Raw genomic sequence first — 19,321 nt, 5'->3', positions numbered from 1 at the left:
ATGCGTCCTTGGTTTTTTCCGGCGTGTGTGAAATAAATTTCTTGGCTTGAGTAAGCCCTGTCGTACCGCTCCAGTAAAAGGACTTTTGCCTCTCTTCCCAATTTCATATTAGTTTCTTGATGTAGCTGGTAGTCACTCCGCACGAGGGCTTCGGCCCTATAGGGGGCGTGCTCGCCTCTTTCTTAGCGAGTTCGTCTGCCTCTACATTACCTTTGATGCCTTTATGATCAGGGAACCACCACAGTGTGACTTGATTGTCTCCGGCTAAGTGCATGAAATTAGTAACACATTCTCAAACCAGAGTAGAGTCGCACGTGTGGGCTGTGAGAGCCCTTAGCGCTGTTCGGCTATCTGTTAGGATATCTATGGTCGCGCCCTTCAAACCTTTGTTCAGGTTGATAGAGACGCAGGAGTTGATAGCGTACATTTCTGCTTGAAAGACAGAAGGCGCCTTGCCCAAGGAGATCGATATACGGCAATTAGGCCCGCTGATACCGACTCCCACAATTCCTGTAGCTGCTTTAGATCCGTCGGTATATCACTGTAGCGCGCCCTTTTTGAAGGGGGGCCTTTCCAGTGCCCACGTCTTTCTGTCTGTATAGACAGCTTCATAGTTGTGTTCGAGGTTGAATCTAGTTTTCATCGAGTCCATAGGGAGTTGAGCCATGTCGCTCAGATCGTCCGTCATGAGGTTACTCATATGACCGATTTGATTGAGTGACCTGGGTTTGTGATAATTATAGATTCGGATTGTCGAGCTGATGGCTTCTTTCCGAACCTGTAGATAAAGGGGCAGCAGGTCTAGTAGGGCTTCCATGGCTGCTGTCAGGCAGGTTTTCATTGCTCCCGTAATACTGAGGCAGGCAAGCCTCTGAATCTTTTGCAGCTGTTGCTGCGCCGCCCTTTGTTCAGTTTTGGGCTACTATACCACGGCAGCGTAGGTGACCATGGGTCTGATTATGGCAGTGTATGACCAGTGGATCATATTTGGCCTTAAATCCCAGATCCTGCCAAAAAGCTTGCTACAGGTGTGAAAGTGCCAAAGCAGTTTTTGACTGGATCTTTTTCAGATGTGAGTTCCATGTCAGTTTCTGATCAAGGATTACTCCGAGGTATTTCACCTCTGTTGTGTAGCCGACTCTAGTGCCGTCCACCACGGGTGCTGTGAGATGCAGCTTCCTTCTGTTGGTGAACGGCACCAGGGTGGTCTTTTTTGGGTTGATGCGTAGACCTTTCCTTCTACACCACTGTTGCGTGATGTTCAGGACCTTTTGCATTCTATGTGAAACGATGGCGTCCATTTGTCCTCTGATGGTAATGACTATGTCGTCGGCATAGCCCTGCACCTCGTGCTCCATTTGTTGTCAGTGTATCCAGGAGATTGTCCACAACCACCGACCAGAGAAGCGGTGATAATACCTCTCCTTGGGGGCACCCCTTTACAGTGGTGATGGTTGCAGATTCCTCTGCTATCGTTGCTTTGACCCTCCTTTCACTCAGCATGGCTTTGATCCATGTGATGATTGCAGGGTGGAAATCTTTTCCATTGGCTGCTTCCTCAATAGAGTCGTACGATGTGTTATCAAAAGCTTCTTCTATGTCCATAAAGGCGCATAGGGCTATCTCCTCGACACACGCACCGACCGTGGCGTTCCATAACGCTCCCACTCTGGTTTGGCCGACCGAGCGCGCGGATTGGCTAGCCCAACCGCGCGTTCGGATATATAAACAGGCAGTGGAAACACAGAACTCAGATCCGTCCGACTCTCCAACCTGTCTAGGCGACCGAGCATCCTCGATCACTCCCGAAGACGAGCATACTCGTCGATCTCCTGTTCCTCGACGGGCATTTCCGTCGTTATCCTCGGCCGAGTATTCTCGACCAGTCGACTCCGATATCCTCGACGAGCATTCTTGTCACTATCACCGGCCGAGCATTCTCGACCAATCACGTCTGAGATCCTCGACGAGCATTCTCGTCACTATCACCGGCCGAGCATTTTTGACCAATTACCACCGTACTCGAGTACCTTAATCGCCACGCGAACACCGAGTCAAATTTCGTAACCTAGACATTGGCAGAACATCAGCGTCTTGTCGATCGAGCGCCCATTTGCACGGGGCGCGCTCGGGTGAATCGCGAAGGCGAACGCGCCGGCAACAGCCCGCACTCGCGGTGCCCCACACGTACGCGCTCACACAACCGCGCTAGCCAATCCCCTCTTGCCCCACGACTCCCCGACCGTACGGGCGAGTAGTCCGCGTAATCTACCGATCAGTATTTCATCGCGAATTATTCCAGCCTAAGCATTTGAGTAAGTTTCTTCTGTTTAATTTTATATGCGAAGTATTGTTGCCGATTGTGCACGCGTCTTTAGTTTCCGTTTGCGCGTTATCTCTAAGTAACTCCGTTGCGTAGTACTCCGCTTGCGATGGGATTAGTAATCATTGTTTGGATACTTGCAAACCGTTTTCTCTTTTTCTGTTAACCTACCAAACTCTCTTATATCACGCTTATTATCTTGTCAACGACTACCATTTATTTTTAATAATAATAAATTATTTTCTGTTCTACTCTAAACTCTGGGTATGATCATTACGGACACTTGACCAATCGACGAGCCTTATCCGGACCGATCCCGATATTCCCGTGCCGCACCGTCACTCATCGAAACCGCGTACCGTTACACAGCATAAACGAGGTCAGGCTAATCGTTCTAAACGATTTGGGTTAGGTACTGGACCGCCCCCCCCCCTTCTTTTGGTATAAAGACCACATTTGCCTGCCTCCACAGTTTGAGGATATATCCTAACACAAAACTATGTTTGAACAGATCTGTAATGTGAGGTAGCAGGTAGTCCAAGCCCCGCTGTAGTAGGGCTGAGAAGATCCCATCACCCTCAGGTGATTTGTAGGGTTTGAAAGGAAAGATGGCCCACCTTATTCTGCTTGGCGCAAAGATGCGGTTAGCCAAGCCTTTAACCCTATGATGGTAGTGAGGGTAGTGGGGCACCGAGGTCCCTTTCTTCCTTGTATGTTCATCAGTGATGATCCGGGTATCGGGAAAGTGGGTGCTTAATAGAAGCTTTAGCACTTCCCCAGCGTCATCCGTATACTTGCCATTGGCTTTTATCAGATAGCCTAGTTGGTTGAAGTGGTCCTTTGTCATTACTTTTTGTAGACGGGCCGTAACCGGGAAGTCACTGATGCTTTCGCAAAAGCTCCTTCAGGATTTTCTCTTGGACCTTCTCAATTCTTTGTAATTGGTGAGGGCTTCTCTATACCGGTCCCAAAGTTCCTGACATTTGGTATTCTTAGTCTTGTTGAAGAGTCTTCTGCCCAAGGAGCGTAGCTCCTCTAGGCTTTGGCTCCACCAAAAGGTTGAGACTGTCGACTTAATTTGTTTTAGCGGGCAACTACCTTCATAAGCCCTGTGAATTGCGTTATGTAAATTGGTTGAAGCCCTTTCCAGTTTTTTTATACCTGTAATAATTTTTTTTTATTCTTTTAATTCACCTCTGAGCAACTCCTAATAGAGCGGCCAGTCCGTGCGCTTAGGAACTCTTTTCTACTCCTACTAGGCTTTTTGTCCTTAGGTTAAAGACAATGTGATCCGAGAGCGAGGTCTTTCTGGAGACGTGCCAGTTGGCAATTTTTGAGCTGAGTACAGGAGTCGCCAGAGTTAAGTCCAGCACCTCCTCTTTAGCTTTGGTAACAAACGTGGGTTCTCTACCTTTGTTAACAATTACGATGCTAGTTTGACACAAATATTCGAAAAGGCACTCACCTCTAACGTTGATGTCCGAACTGCCCCAAACCGTGTGGTGTGCGTTGGCATCGCAGCCGAGAATGAGTTTTCTGTTCCTCTCCCGGCAGAATTGGATGAGGTTTTTGACCTCCGGTGGTGGGTTGTCAGAGGCGTCCGCTAGGAAATAGACCAAGGCTATTATCGCCTCTTGCCATCCCCTTTTTGTTGGCAGCATCACCTGTACTGCTGTAAGGTTTCTACAAGTGAACTGGGGTAATGGAAGGAATTTGATGTGACTTTTGAGGATCACAGTCCTTGGCCTCTTTAGTCTTTTCCCATAGATCAGCTTATCTGCAGTTGTTGCTAGTTGGCGGACTAGGCCTCCGTAGACATAGGGCTCCTAAATAAGAGCAATGTTTACACGTTTGTTAAACGTCCTGCTCAGCACATTGGAGGCCGTTTTGTTGTGCTGCAGGTTAATTTGCAGGACCTTTATCCTTGTGGTCTTTATTTGGAGACCTGACCGGGTAAGGTGACCCGGGGCGGTATTTTAGCCGTCGCAGTTTCACTCCTACCTACCCGGCTGCCGACGTCTCTTTTGGCTGCGGGCGGTCTCAAGGCAGCTTCTTTCCTTTGATTTGGCCGGTGGTAGTGAGGGTGGAGTCATCCTTTGACTTGTTGCTGGTGGTCGATGGGTTTGCAGCACTCTTCGGTCGGAGGCTTTGCAGCACTCTTCGGTCTAATGCCCACCTGGTCAAACTTGTAGCTGACTTTGTAGCCACATTTTTTTGAGATCCTCGTGAAAGAGTTCGTCTACCGACAACGTTAGATGCACGGTAGCTCCCTCCTGCGTTTTCTTTAGGACCCTCCAATCGTTAGTATTAAGGCCATCATTTTGGCTTTTAACAAGCTTGAGGATCCTATCATTTTTGTCTTCTGCACTGACTAAGAAGAAAGCGTTGACTATGAGAGCCTTGGGTAGATCTTTTTCCTCAACGGCCTACAGCTTGGCTCCCTCCCATGGTGCCAGAAAGCCCACGGTTTTCAGCAGACACTGCATGGTGGCCTCATTGGCGCAGTTGAGGACCAGCCAGCCGACCTTGAAGGTTGACCCTAAAAATTTGGGCTTCACGAATCCTTTTTCCAGGTCCACAATCTTTTGGAGAATTGCCTCTTGGATAGCCTTTATTGGATATCCTCATTTGAGACGCTTTTTTCCTGATATCCATGATGGAGGATCTCCACTTTCTTTGTCTCCACAGTTTGTTTGAAGCTGACGGTGTGACCTTCTTCGTCGATGAGGTATCCTGGGGTTTCTTAGAGCTCGTAGGTTTCGGCTTTTTCTTCGCCAGCGTTTCAGGTGTCTAGCCGTCAGACCGGGTCCGTTTAAAGCCCTTGCTCTCGGTGTTTATTGGCTGCATGGTTTGTAGTCTCGCTAGGTCTTCAGGAGTCCACTGCTTCAGGAGCCACCTGAGTCTCTTCCTTGCGACTCTGCTGAGGCGTATGTCGTGCAGTTCAAGCTTCTCCACAGTTGACGCTGCTGCGCGGCGTCCTCCAAGCCATAGCTGTTGTGGAAGCCGACAGTGGGGGCAGTTTATTGCCGTTTCCATCACCGTCTTCATGTGTGTTGATGCGCTCGGAGTGGCATCCCCTTTTTTAGGTTTGTTTTGTAAATCTATTCTTGATCCCACGAGAAACTAGGAAGGGATTGTCCGCCACGGCAGAGCCCGCATGCCGCAATAAAGGTATTGAAACTGGAGGTTTCCTTGTCTCCAGAGTCCGCATGCTAGCGGCCGAGCACCCCCTCGGTCACGCAGCCATCGGCACACGCTGTTCCACCACTGGCTTGGGGTTTTTTAGAGAGATAGTCTCCTCTCAGTCCTCCTCTAGTCCGAGCGTTGAAGCTAAGACCCCTCCCCCTTCTGCTCGCAAAACATAACCGCAGACAACAGCGGGAGGTATGACGGGCGTGATCCTGCCAGAGGAAATCACACTGTCCGACGCCGTTTACCCCGGTGCAATACTTATTAGCCACAACACGACGGCTTGGAGTGGGGGATAGTTTTTCGACTTTTACTGGTCTAGGTGGTGTTTTGCAAGACAGAGGCACCTCGAGAAGGGTGGGATTCTTCATCCCGCACCACGATCTTCAGCAGGGAGAAGCTATGGCCTTTAAAGTATTGCATTGCGCTACGCTTGCTGCTGGTTAAGACTGAACCTTACTCTCTCCCCTAACCAATACCTTGTTATCCTTCCCCATCTTTTTTTCATCCACCCCTTTTTTAAGTACCTCGGGATCCTCTCTCTCTTTATCCTTCTACCATTTATTGTATCTCGAACCGGTAATTTTATCCCATCTCTCTCTCCTCTGCTCCTCTTTATTCTTCTCTTCTATTTCCCAAAACACAAAACTTTCCTTATCCTTTTTCTCTTCTATTTCTTTAATTCCCACTTCTCTCTCTTCAAAAAATTTCTTCCTTTTCCTCTCCAAAAACTTATCTCAACTCTTAACTCTCTCTTTTATCTCTTCCCAACATCTCCTCGCCTATTCGCTTCTCTTCCCTTTCGCTAGCCTCTCTTCAAAACCTCATGCTTTTTTACCCGTCCTCGTTCTTAATTTTTTTCGCTGTAACTTCTCCTTTATTATATATCCCGACGTTTACCAATCCCCTAATACCGACCTCAAAAACTTTTCTTGTACTCTTTTTAATTTCTTTCTCTCCTTTCACCCTCATACGTCTATCCCATACACCAACTCCAGAGTGTGTTGCGCCGTGTTCCTTACCTCTGGAGAATGGTGGCACTTAGCGGAAGCCCCTGGTGATTAGGGTTTGTAATCTTTGGACGCGCTGGGACGAACACGTACATTTATTCCCACACTAACCCGATAGCCGGCGGAGCGTGTGGGTACTTCGCGCGGCCGCCCGTTGAGAGATAACGACAAGGGTGCACCCGGGACACTAGTCCCCCTTTGCCGGCCCTGGGGTATCCGACCCCCCTGCGCGGTAACGTATCCCTGTCATTGACCATAAATTCATAAATGGGGTATTGTTTTTCAAGGGGAACCCCACCCTTGCCCCGAGGGGATACTACAGGCCGGTGTCCGGGGACCAGGGCTTTATTGGACGACACACACATCGCACGCGCCCACCAAGGAAGAACATATGATCAGAAAGTACCGGAAATTTTTTATTTAAAAGTACCGCGCATGCGGGAACCGGTTTATTTTTTTTTCTTATGTTGGTACGACCTTAAGACGCACATCTGTCAGGTTTTAGTGGCATCCGATCATTAGTGTCTGCCTGGCGTTTGTTTACATCAGTCAACTTTTTTCATTTTGCCGCATTTTACCATGAATAATTTTGTTGAACAAAGAGTTTGTTTGAAATTTTGTGTTGCGAACAAAATTTCGTGTGCCGATGCACTGAAAATGTTGCAAAAAGCATTTTGCGAATCTGCTCTATCAAAAACAAGAGCATACGAGTGGTATAAAGACTTTAAAAGTGGTCGTACAGTGGTGGAAGATTTCCCTCGTTCCGGACGTCCATCGACGTCGAACACCGATGAAAATGTGAAGAAAGTGAAAGAAATGGTGCTTGAAAATTGTCATACCAGCTTAAGAGAGATGTCTAGTGAACTTGGCATTGCATATGGAACGGCACAGCATATTGTGGTTGATGTTTTGGATATGAGACGCGTGGCAGCCAGGCTCGTTCCGAAGGATCTGAATTTCTTGCAAAAACACCACCGAAAGACAGTTGCTGAAGAGATGATTTCTGAAGCCCAAAGTGATCCAACCTTCATGAAACGGATAATTACGGGCGACGAGACATGGGTCTATGAATTTGACATGGAAACAAAGCAACAATCGTCCGAGTGGCGCTTCGAAGACGAGCCGAAACCGAAAAAACCGCGTCAAAGCCGCTCAAAAGTGAAAGTGATGTTGACTGTTTACTTCGATTGCCAAGGCGTTGTGCACTATGAATACCTTCCACCGGGCCAGACAGCCAACAAAGAATATTATTTATCCGTTTTGAAGCGTTTGAGAGATGCTGTACGTCGCAAACGGCCGGAAATGTGGGCCGACAATTCTTGGATTTTGCATGATGATAACGCACCATCGCATCGAGCCCGAATTGTACTGAATTATTTGACCAAACATCAAGTAAATACCATCAAGCAAGCACCGTATTCACCTGATATGGCCCCGTGCGACTTTTTTTTGTTCCCCAAGTTGAAGTTGCCACTTCGTGGAAAGAGATTTCAGTCGATCGAGGAGATCAAAGAGAATGCGACGAGGGAACTAAAGGCCATCCCTTCGTCGGCCTACCAGGGATGCATGGAGGACTGGGTCAAGCGTTGGCACATGTGTGTTGCTTCAGATGGATCATATTTTGAAGGAGATAAAATAAATTTGCCTGAAATTTAACTCTATTTTGTTTTATTTAAAAATTCCCGGTACTTTCTGATCATAGGGTAGAACAAAACCTAAGTGCACGCGGTTAAGCGCACACCCGGGATAACCCACAATCGACGCGAGCCAGACAATGGATTGCGGCTGGCATCCGAGACCTCCGATCCCGACAGGCATCCGGAGCGATCCCCCGACTCGAGGCCTCGGCAAGAACTACTAACCTCCACGACGATGCCCCCGCGCTAACGAGGAACATCCCCGAGAGAAAGTGCCAGCCGCACCGGTGTACGGGCTGAACCCGAGGGCCCGGCGCCGATGCACCCGGGCTAGCCGGAGACATCGACAACCAGCGGGTCAACACGCGGGTTTTAGTCATTGACCAGAAGATCGCCCCAGGATTCTGCAAGGAGAAGGCGACCCGAATCCCCCGCCGCGAGGAACACCGTACACTAAACGAAAAAACTCACCACCATGGCGTCTGAGGCGTGAAACGCGGCATCTCAGATGCCGCTTCCTTGATTTTTTATAGAGGTTGACTCCTCGCGACCCGGGCGGTGAAGCCAAGGTCCCCGGTCCATCCCGCACGTAATTTCAGCACGTGATGGATTACGGTGTGTCAGCTCGGGCGCTAGGGTCGCTGAGATCCCTGAATCTGCGGTCTATCTAGAGATCGCAGACCCCTAGAGAGCTCGAGAACCGCATGAACGCCAATTCCTGTATCTAGAGTCGATCCGCAGCCTCGGGAGGCCCCGGAACGACTCCAGACCACTACGAGGGTCCAAGACCGGCACCGTACTTTTTCTCCTCATCCTGTTTTTGTTGTTCACGAAGAGGAAATGCGTTACCGCATATCTCAGGCCTCGGGGGAGGCCTGGTCGTTATGTGGGGCTCTCCCTCGCCGGCGACGTGCCGGCGAGGGCCTACCCACTAAAACCTCTCCGGGTGTCCTGCCCTGGTCCATGACTGTGGAGCTTCGGAAACGCGTGCAGCATGCTTCCGAAGCCCCCCACCCCCTCCGACCCAGTCGGCTTTTGGCGGCCAACTCGTCTCGCCAGGGGCGCCTTAGCGATAGGTGCCCCTGGCAGGGCTTAAGGGCCTAGTCTGCCCTAGGTCGGGGGAGAGGGACACCGTCCCGCCTCTTCTCCTGTTGAAGTTGGGGGTACAGGCCCGAGGGTCCAGCTCCCGCCGAATGGTTCCCGGACCTCTTCGCGCCGCGCTGACGGCGGCGCGGCCCTACTTTCTGCCCTGGGGGGGGAGAGGACCCTTCCCTCTCCCCCCCCATCGCGGCGAAGCAGCGGGGGGGAGCGGCTCCACGTTATGCCGCAGGATCGCTCCCCCCGGACCGTCAGATCAGATCTGTTTTGCCGGGCTCACCGGTGTGAGGAGCCTTTCTCCCGCGGCTGCGGGTCCCAAAGGCGGGGTCGGTAACCGCAGGGGAGGAGGATCGTCTCCTCTTTTCCACATTGGCGCTGTCGCTCCCCTCCTCCTCAATTATGGGGAGGGAGGGAGCGACAGCTGCTGATCTGCTGGCCCCCCGCCGTCTTTTTGCAGACGGGCCGCGTGGGCCCGGGGGCGGGGGGCAGGCCTTCTTCTTCTTTGGGGCGGCCGGGAAGGGAGCCAAGGTGGGTCGTGGCCCCCGTCCCCGCCGCTCCTTCCATCGTTACCTTCGCCGGGGGGCATGCGTTCCCGCGGCCTTCTCTCTCTTCTCGTTTTGGCCTCCTCCTTCTGCCGCATTACTTGCTCGCAGAAAGAGAAGGCCGCAACCCATGCCCTCTCTCTGCTGACCATCTGGCTAATGATGGCCCGCAGGGAGAGGTCGTTGCCGATTTTTTCTTGCAGGTCTCCGCGCAGCTCCTTCCACGCTGGACAGTGTTCCAGCGTATGCTGCGCGGAGTCCCGGTCCGCCTCGCAGTGGTGGCACTGCGTCGTCGGCTCCTTGCGTATCCTGCACAGGTACTCACCGAAGCAGCCATGCCCGGTGAGCACCTGTGTCGTCCGGTAGGACAGACCGCCCCAAGGGCGGCCCACCCATTCGTCCAAGTGGGTGACACCCTTTTGGACACAACACGATTGGACAGTACTACTCACAGCGCTTGACCAGTGGAAAAACTCTAGGCATTGGCCGCCATGAGTGGTGGTGTCCAATCGTGTGGTGTCCAATTGTGCGCACCCCGTCCAAGTGGAATAGCCTCCAAGATTCGCGATTCTGCCGCCGGCGGGTCGTTGGCAAGGCTCTCTCGCCAAGCTTTCATGGCCCGCCGGCGTGCCCTCTCACGTAGTAGCGCGGCGACCTTGGGGGTAACCACTCCCCCCTGCAGGCGGACGGCCTTCGCTCTGGCGTATGACCATGCCAGAGCGTCGGCCGTGAATTCCGCCGGGGGGAGCCCCGCCAGTACCATGGTTGCCGCGCCAGGGGCGGTGCAGTATGCGCGCAGAATCTTTTGCGCCAGCCGCCGCTGCACTCCGTGCAGCACGTCTCGTATGCGGCGGCTGGCCAGCGCCTCGCGGAACCAGACTGGGGCTCCATACAGAGCCCCAGCCATGGCCGCGTAGGCGTACGCGCGCCTCGCACCGACTCTCGAACCTCGGAGGTTGGGCATCAACCCCCGGAGGGCGTCCGTCCTCCTGCCCAATCGCTGGATCAGTTTGTCAAAATGCTCGACAAAGGCCCAGCGACCGTCCAATAGCAACCCCAAATATTTTAGGGTTGCCTCCACTCGGACCCGGGTGTTGTTCACCCGGACAAAGGCCCGGGGCGGTACCCGGAAAGAGCCATCATGGAAGAAGATGGCTTCCGTCTTTTCCGGGGCCACCCTCAGGCGCAGGCCCTTGATGGAGCTGATGACACAGTTCACCGCCCAATTGCCCATGACAATCGCTATCACCCAGGAGGCTCCCCTGGCCACCACGAACGTGTCGTCAGCGTATCCGACGACGTGGCAGCCGGGGGGGAGGGGCTCGCGGAGCACCTTGTCGTATGTGGCGTTCCATAGCAGGGAGCCCAGTACTGACCCCTGCAAAACGCCACACGACATGTCCCTCTGCTGCTGGAGTCCGGTTTTGTCTCGGAACTCCAGCACCCTGTCCCGGAAGTAGTCCCGAACGATGGCAACGAGATAGGGCGGCAAGTGAAAATGCTCGCTGAGCGCTGCCACTACCTCGCCCCAAGGGATACTATTAAAGGCGTTGGCGATATCCAGGGATATCGCCAACGCCACCTTCCCGTCCCCCGTGATAGACTCCAAGAAGGATCGGACCTGTAGTATTGTGTCGACGGTCGATCTCGTCTCTCGGAATCCATATTGCCCGGGGGACAAATCGGGACTAATCCGGGACATATGCCGGATGATGCGGTTGACGATAATACGCTCAAATATCTTACCCGAATCATCCAGCATACAGAAGGGCCTATACGCGGAGGGACTCTCCGCTGGCTTGCCTTCCTTTTTAAGGAGGACAAGCTGGGCCCTCTTCCACCTCCTGGGGAATGTTCCTTCTCGAAGGCACTTCCTGTACAGGCCACGAAGTGCCTCCCCGATGTACGGTGACGCCCGGGCCCAGACCTTGGCGTGTATTCCGTCTGGCCCGGGCGCCTTGGCCTTTCTTCCTTGGATGCGGGCAAAAGCCGCGGCCATTTCGTGTCTGGACACCTCCAGTTCCTCGGACCATCCTGGGGGAGGGCCGGTCTTCTCGGTATGTCCCTCTCCCTGGTGGGAAACAACTTATTCACCACCTCTCCGAGGAACTGGGGGTCCAGCTTTTCCGAGACTGGGGGCGCCCATGGGCGGAGCCTTTTCATCACAATTTTATAAGGCCTCCCCCATGAGTCACGGTCCAGCTCGGAGAGCAGCTCGTCCCAGGTCGCGGCTTTTGCCCGCGCAATGGCACTCCTCAGGGCCTTCCTGGCTTCCCTGAGGACTGCCGCGGAGCTGTTTAGCGGATCTTCCGTGCCTCGCCGCTTGGCGCGCGTGTGTGCCCGCTTGGCGGCCACGGTAGCCCGCCTCAGTTCGGTAAGCTTTGCGGATCACCAATAGGCGGCACGACGCGTCATTGGTTTGCTGCGGGGCATGGAGGCGTCGCATGCACGCGACATCATCTCGCCTAGGCGCTCCGCCTCCTCCTCGGCTCCGGGGTCAGCTCCTCTCTCCGGCCAAGTGGAGGCGAGGAGACTGATCTCGAGGGCTTCGGGGTCGAGTTTCTTTAGAACCCATCGCTTTTTAGCTTGTTTGCGGCGGCGTTGCTCACACACCTCCGCGGGGCTGGGGGGGAGACCAGCTCCATTGAGATAAGTCTGTGGTCAGACAATTCTCCCAAGGAGCCGGCCTCCACAGTCCATCCTTTGACCCTGTTAAAGGCCCCGGGGGAGGCCCACGTTACATTGACAATGGACTCCCCCCCCCGGCCCCCACGTAGGTGCTGGCCCGACCTCGGTTTAGGAGTACCAGGTCGAGCTCCGCCGCAAAGTACCGGGCCAGGCGGCCTTTGGTGTCGGTGCGGGGGCAGCCCCAGTCCACAGCGTGTGCATTGAGGTCTCCCCCCATAACGACTGGCCTGGGAGAGCGACTGAGAATGTCGCTCTCCATGCCATCCAGACCCGCCTTGAACTCCCCCCTACTCATGCTAGGGGAGAAGTAACAGCCCAGGACATCGATGGGTCCGTATTCGACCATTACGAAGCCTTCACCGGCCGATACCAGGAGCATCGGCGGAGCGCTTTTAACATGTTGGCTGACCATCGCCACCTTCTCCGAGGGGTCATAGATCCAGTTGGGGTTGTTCTCGGGGATCCTGTACGGATGGCCAGCCCGCCACCCACCACCGCCAGGCACTGCACAAGCATGTCTTGTTGTTAAGATTGGTTTGGAAGAGCCTACGAGGCATTACTTGATTGCTCTCGAGGCTCCTCCACCTCCCTCATCTCGACGCAGTTTACTGCGGTCGTCTCTCTTTCTATCCTCTCCCTTTGCGGGAGAGGAGGTTCCGCCTTTGCCTCTGTTACGGGAGCCGCGGTCTGGGGTGGGGTCGACGTTGTTGTCGACCCTCCCTCCTTTCGGTCCCGGCGCTCGGGGGTGCCCTTTGCACTTTGTTGGCAAAGCACCCCTTTGCGCCGATTCGGTGTTTGGCGGGCTTGCTCGCGTCTTTGCAGTCCGGGCAGCCCGCCTTCCCTTGGCAATCTTTGGCCAAATGGCCTATGCCGTCGCATCGGATCTGTTGATCCGGCTGCTGCACTTGGCCTGGACGTGTCCAGTGGCCAAGCACTTATGGCACTGCAGTCCCCGCGAAGGGAGCAGTGCCGCACGACAGCTTGACCAGCCCACCTTTATTCGGGGGGCGGCCAAGACCATCTTGCCCGCCTTCGCGGGACAGCGCACCCAACAAGTGCCCAGCCCGTTGGGAGCCATACGGATCTCTCCCACTTTAAGATCGTGGGGAAAGCATCCTCCAATGGCTCCCAGGACCTCGGCCACCTCGCTGGAGGTGACCGAGTCGTCCAGGCCGGTCAAGCGTAGCTCGACCGTCTTGCACGGTCGAGCTACCTTGACGTCAGCCCGGTCATTGAGGGCTGTCCTGATACCCTCGGCCAGGGCGTCGGCCTTAGTGCCGTCGTCCACGCCCCTGACCTCCAGTATCCTGTTATGGCCCTGCGGGGGCGCAGGTCCTCAATCCCGAGGGTAGAAAGATCAACTTTCTCTCTCGCGGTCTTAAGGACCTGCGCATATGCTCCCGGGTCGGCGCAGGTGACCGTAACGGCCGCCGTAATCGGCGGCCTGATCTTGGCCATCTTAGCCAACCCTCGGGAGTTGGCTCCGTCTTGGGTTTGCCCCCCCGGGTCCCCCCTGCCCCCCCCCTCTTCTTTTTCTTCTTCGACAAAGAAGCTTGTTGAGGGGGATTTTTCGGGGGGGGGGACCGGGAGGACCCTTAGCGGCCTGTTTGCGGGGGGAACCCCCGCCTCGTTGGCGGCTCTCCTCTTGTTCTTCTCCGAGACCACCTCCGTCCAATTGTAAAATGAAGGAGGAGGTGGTCTCCTTCCCTGGAGCGGGTTTTGCGGTTATAGCGGCTACTTTGCCCGCTCCACTTTGAGAGGCAGCCCGGGTTTGGATGGCAGTCTTGCCCCCAGTAGGGACTGCTTTGGGCCTCTCCGCGGCCTTACTGGCCGGGAGAAGCCCCATCTCCTGAAGGACGGCCGGGAGGACCCTATTTAGGATCTCCCAAAGGCCGTCCTCCGTTATTGTCTTCTTTTTCCTCCTCTCCTCTCCCCCGTCCGTCCTGCCCTTTCCAAAGGACGTGAGAGAGGAGGAAGGGAAGGGAAGGAGGATGGAGGAGCGAAGGCCACCTTCACGTCCGCCGCTTTTGATAGGAGGTTGAGTTGTTTCCTCACCCCCCTGAGCGGCGGAAGGAAGTACGGCTCCTTTAGTGTCTGCATACTAATGACTACAGGTCTTCCCTTCTTTCCTGGCCGAGACTCAGCGCCCTGTGAGGAGAGTTTTTTAATAAGAGGATCCACCTCCGTTGAGTCCCCCACCAGGATTGGCTGATGAGGAGTCCCACCAGTTAAAACATCTAACACCTCGGTGTCGAGGTCCAGATACGTCTGGACCTCGACGTTGGTGTTTCCTTTAGCGATTTCCGCTCAAATGGAGGAGTTCTGCTCGAGCAGCGCAACGCAAACGCGCAGCTGCCCGAGCTCAGCCTCCATTTTAGCTTTTTCTGCGGTCCATTTGGCCCGCGCTTTTGCTAGGGCCGCGGTGTCTTTTCGGCGCTGTCGCGCCTCATTGCCCTCCTCCTGCCTGGCCACCATTGTGGCCAAGCCGGCCGTCAGGTCGGTGTACGCCTTCCACATGTTCTTTCTTATGGGGCCCTGTATATTCATCGACCTCTCGACCGACTTGGCCAACATGCCCGGCCAACAAACTGTGGGTCATTACCGCTGCGACTGCCGTAGTTGGCTTGTTCTTTAGCTCCTCTGCCCGTTCGAGGGCCTCATTATTAGCCCTCGCAACCCGTTCGGAGGAGGGTTGGACTTCTGGGTTCAAAATATCCCTATGGTCCCTTTTAAGCTGACGTGCTTTTTTCTCCGCCGCTTTCCGCGCTGGGGCCTCCGCCGTATATTGCCCCTCGTGTGAGGGGTCTTTGGCGGGCCTTCCGCACCCCTCTTTGGGGGACCCTCCTCCGAGTCCGAGGAAGACTCGATGGGATTTCTCCTCGTTTTCCGCCTAGAACGCTTCCTACCCTGCTCCCAAGTTTCCGCTCCCCCAGACTCAACGTCCATGAAGACGTCCTTGTCTAAGGGCAGCGGGGTTACGGAGCCAACTGATATTGAGGAGTCCTTCCTCAGGCCGGACGATCCGAGTTCGGCTTCTGGCCCAGCGTTCATCGTCCCGGTGCTGCTTTCGGGTTTTTTGCCTTTGCTGCAGGCCGGGCCCGGTTTAGTGCCGGAAGTACTTGCCCTTCCGCCCTTTTTTACGGGCAGGAAGTCCCCCAGCGTGAGCGGGGGCTTTTCTTTCTTATGGCCCATGTCCTATGGGTCAGTTGAACTAAAAAGTTCGAGACCCCCGGTCCCAGTGCTGGGTCCTCTCCTGTACCTAGTGGAGTCTCTTCCCTCAGCGGGTGAGACATTCACCTTTGAGGTCCGGGAGGGATGAAGAATTCTTCATACCTCCGGGGCTACCCGGCGAGCGAGCGCTCGCCACTACGTCACACCTGGAGAGGGTGACCTTCGGCATTTTTTTGTTTATTAGTGTAAGACATTGTGAAAAGAATCCCACTCCCCGTGACGGCTGCACCGACCGGCGTATCTTCCACTCCGCCCCAATATGCATATTGAGGAGGAGTGCCCCGGGTACTCCCGGGGGGTCGGCTTATGGCGCGTTTATCGGGAATGTAACATCCGGTGCACTGGCCTCCAGCCCCCTACACACCCATACGGAAGAGCCATCAAGAGCTTACCCCGTATGGGCTTTCAGGGGTCCCCCGCCTCCGACAGCGGGGGTATCGTCACGGGTCGTGCCACCCGGGGGGGCCCCACGGACAGGTCGGGTATCGGAAGCGGCGCCCCTTCCGCACCCTAATCGCCGTGGCGTCCAGCACGTCCGTCCAGGGTCAAACAATCCCCTGGGGGGACAAGACTCCGGCCCAGCACCCGTTTCGGAAGGGACGCCGTCGCGGAATGCCAGGCCAGCCAAAACCGCCCCGGGCCCCGCTTCGGAATACTTCCGAGCGGCCCCAGGGCCAGTCCAGTCCGTAACCTCGGGGAGGGTTTCCCGCGAGGAACGCGCTGGACCGTACTCCACCGCTCCGACCCTGCCCCAGAATAATTCCGGGCGGCCCGAAGACGGCCCAGCTCGCTGGGTCCGGTAAACCGGGGTCCCAGCGGCTCGTCCGGTTGAGGGCGGCGAGGAGCTCCGTTCCGGGACAAGTCCCTTTACAGAAATCTTCGCCGATTCCGCACGCGCTCTCGGCCCTGCCTCGGAAAAATCCGAACGGCCCGAGGGCCGTTCCGACCCGATGCACCGGGGAGAGTTTCCCACGATGCACTCGCCGGGACATCGCCTGCCGCTCCGATCCTGCCCTGGAATACGTCCAGGCGGCCCGGAGACGGCCAGCCCGGCGGGTTCGGTGACACCAAGGTCTCGCCGGCCCGTTCTACTCTTCGAGGAGCTAGCTCTCCCCGTGCCAAGACGCGAGCCGTGAAAACAACACCGTCCCCAGACACGGGAATCACCAGCCCCTCCGCCTCTCGTGCCCGCCGCGCCGAAGGCGCCTTGGGCATCGCAACTGCCTTCCGATGAAAGGCAGATGCCTTCCCGGTGACCTTTTAGACTCTCCATCTCTCCTCGCCCGAAGGCGACTCGAGGAAGAGGGAGCCCCTTCACCACGTCAAGGTGGGTCACCACCGAGGGGGTTTTCTCCTCATCCTCCTCACCGCAAGTTTCTCTGTCAAGACCCTAAACTTCTTGGACTACTCGATTTTTCCCCGGATTGCCTGTGGATCCTCTTTGAGGATTACTACGTCTTCTGCGTTATTAAGGAACAATGTATCCACCATTATTTTGAGGAACCCCGGCTCTAGGGTTGTTGTTGGGTGACACTCTTTTGGACACAGCACGATTAGACACCAACCAATCATCTTGACTTATCTAACCAAACCAACGGAAAAACTCTAGGCATCGGCCGCTGTGAGTGGTGGTGTCCAATCGTGCGGTGTCCAATCGTGCGCACCCCGTTGTTGTTGGAGGCGCTGCCAACCACAGTGCGGTTTATTTATTCTAACAATGCGGTACGGCCGTCCCTATAGATCCCCATCCAGGATTTTCTGGAGTTTAGCCCAGGATCGCTCCTTGGCTCTCGCTATGGCCCTCTGTGTAGGTTTTTCCTTCTTTTTTGGTAGACTTTGTACAGTTCCACCTTTTTCTCGTCATTAAAGCTCTTTCTTTGGCAATTTCTCGTGTACCGGCGACGCGCGGAGTTGCATTCCCGTCTCAGGGCCGCAATCTCCGATGTCCACTAGTACACCATTTTTTTGTCTCCGCGAGACAACGCTTGACAGCGAGGCATGGACGCGTCACATATCTGTGTGAGCGCATTCTTGAACCAGGCCGCCTTGCTTTGGCGTTGTACATTTCCGCTCTGAACCCTCCTTCTATAATTTTAGCATGAAGGAACCTCTCCTGCCAGTGCCGGAGATTGTCCCTTTTTGCGCGGTTCCTCCTCTCCTCCATCGACTTGCGCGTTGCCGGTTTGCCCCCGCGGGCCCGCTCCTCCTTCCAGTCGATCTCTTCCAGGAAGCGTGCCATGTACACCCACGGAACTAAACCCACGAGCATGCAAGCTACCTCCCGCGACACGGTGCGGTACGCTCTCGCCATCCTGATGGCCATCCTGCGTTGTTTCCTATGCATAAGTTCAATGCTGCCCGTGCTAGCCACCAGAGGCCCGCACCACACCGGCGCGCCGTACAATGCGATGAAGCGCACCACCCCCATGTAGAGGCGGCACACTCCCTCACACGTGCCGCCAAGGTTGGGCAATATGCGGTCGAAATTTTGCACCGCGCAGCCTAATCTGGCGGCCAATAATTCAAAGTATGGTTTGAATGCCCATCGAGAGTCCAGGATCAGTCCCAGATACTTCATCTGGGACTTTATCTTAACTCGCGTGCCGTCGACCGTTAGATGCCTCAATCGAAACCTCTTTTCTCAGGGTCCCCCGAGCCAATGGGCCTCCGTTTTATGGAGGGCCACTCTGAGCTTGAGCTGCCGAATCCTTCTCAGAACCAAGAATAGCCCATGGCACAGTATACAGTAGCTCAACTCTCTTCGATATGTGAAGCTAAAATCACAGTGCGCAGACACAAGCTCGGTCACTTTATATGGCATCGACATCTGCACTTCTCTCTTACTTACTCTTCTGTTTTCCGTCTTTCTCGTTTAGAAATTGGCGGGTATAAGCTGGTTGCATATCGTTGATGTTTTGCAAAATATTATTTTAGACGTTTAAAGAAAAATAAAATAAACAAAAGTCAAGTAAAGCAAAATGAAGTGAAGTAAAATTCCCGTAGGGGTCTGGAGTCGTTTCGGGGCTTCCCGAGGCTGCGGAACGACTCCAGATACAGGAATTGGCGTTCCTGCGGTTTCCCGAGTTTGATAGGGGTCTACGGTCTCTCGTAGACCGTAGAATCAGGGATCTCAGCGACCCTGGCGCCCGAGCTAACATACCGTAATCCATCACGTGCTGAAATTACGTGCGGGATGGACCGGGGACTTTGGCTTCACCGCCCGGGTCGCGAGGAGTCAACCTCTATAAAAAATCAAGGAAGCGGCGTCTGAGATGCCGCGTTTCACGCCTCAGACGCCATGGTGGTGTGTTATTGTTCAGTGTACGGTGTTTGTCGCGGCGGGGAATCGGGTCGCCTTTTCCTTGCAGAATCCCGGGGCGATCTTCTGGTCAATGACTAAATCCCGCGTGTTAACCCGCTGATTGTCGATGACTCCGGCTAGCCCGGGAGCATCGGCGTCTGGCCCTCGGGCCCAGGATCAGCCCGTATACCGGTGCGACTGGCACTTCTTCTCGGGGATGTTCCTCGTTAGCGCGGGGGCATCGCCGTGGGGGGTTTTAGCTCTTGCCGAGGTCTCGAGTCGAGGGATCGCTCTGGGTGCCT

General features: G+C 54.8%; 1 protein-coding gene across 1 annotated transcript; it reads right to left on the bottom strand.

Annotated features, from left to right (window-relative positions):
- Positions 1-17,642: 17,642 nt before the first annotated feature.
- LOC105198159 lies at positions 17,643-18,296 on the bottom strand. The gene has a single exon (XM_011164813.1). The coding sequence runs from the start codon at positions 18,294-18,296 to the stop codon at positions 17,643-17,645; it is 654 nt and encodes a 217-aa protein (XP_011163115.1).
- Between the last annotated feature and the right edge of the window lie 1,025 nt (positions 18,297-19,321).

This window comes from Solenopsis invicta, chromosome 2 (genome assembly GCF_016802725.1).
Source record: "Solenopsis invicta isolate M01_SB chromosome 2, UNIL_Sinv_3.0, whole genome shotgun sequence".
Lineage (NCBI taxonomy): Eukaryota > Metazoa > Arthropoda > Insecta > Hymenoptera > Formicidae > Solenopsis > Solenopsis invicta.
The sequence above is the reverse complement of the archived record's forward strand: the minus strand, read 5'-3'. Positions and strand labels throughout refer to the sequence as shown.

Excerpts from the sequence above, each read along its gene's own strand:
- LOC105198159 (XM_011164813.1), bottom strand. The coding sequence starts at position 18,296 with ATGAAGTATCTGGGACTGATCCTGGACTCTCGATGGGCATTCAAACCA.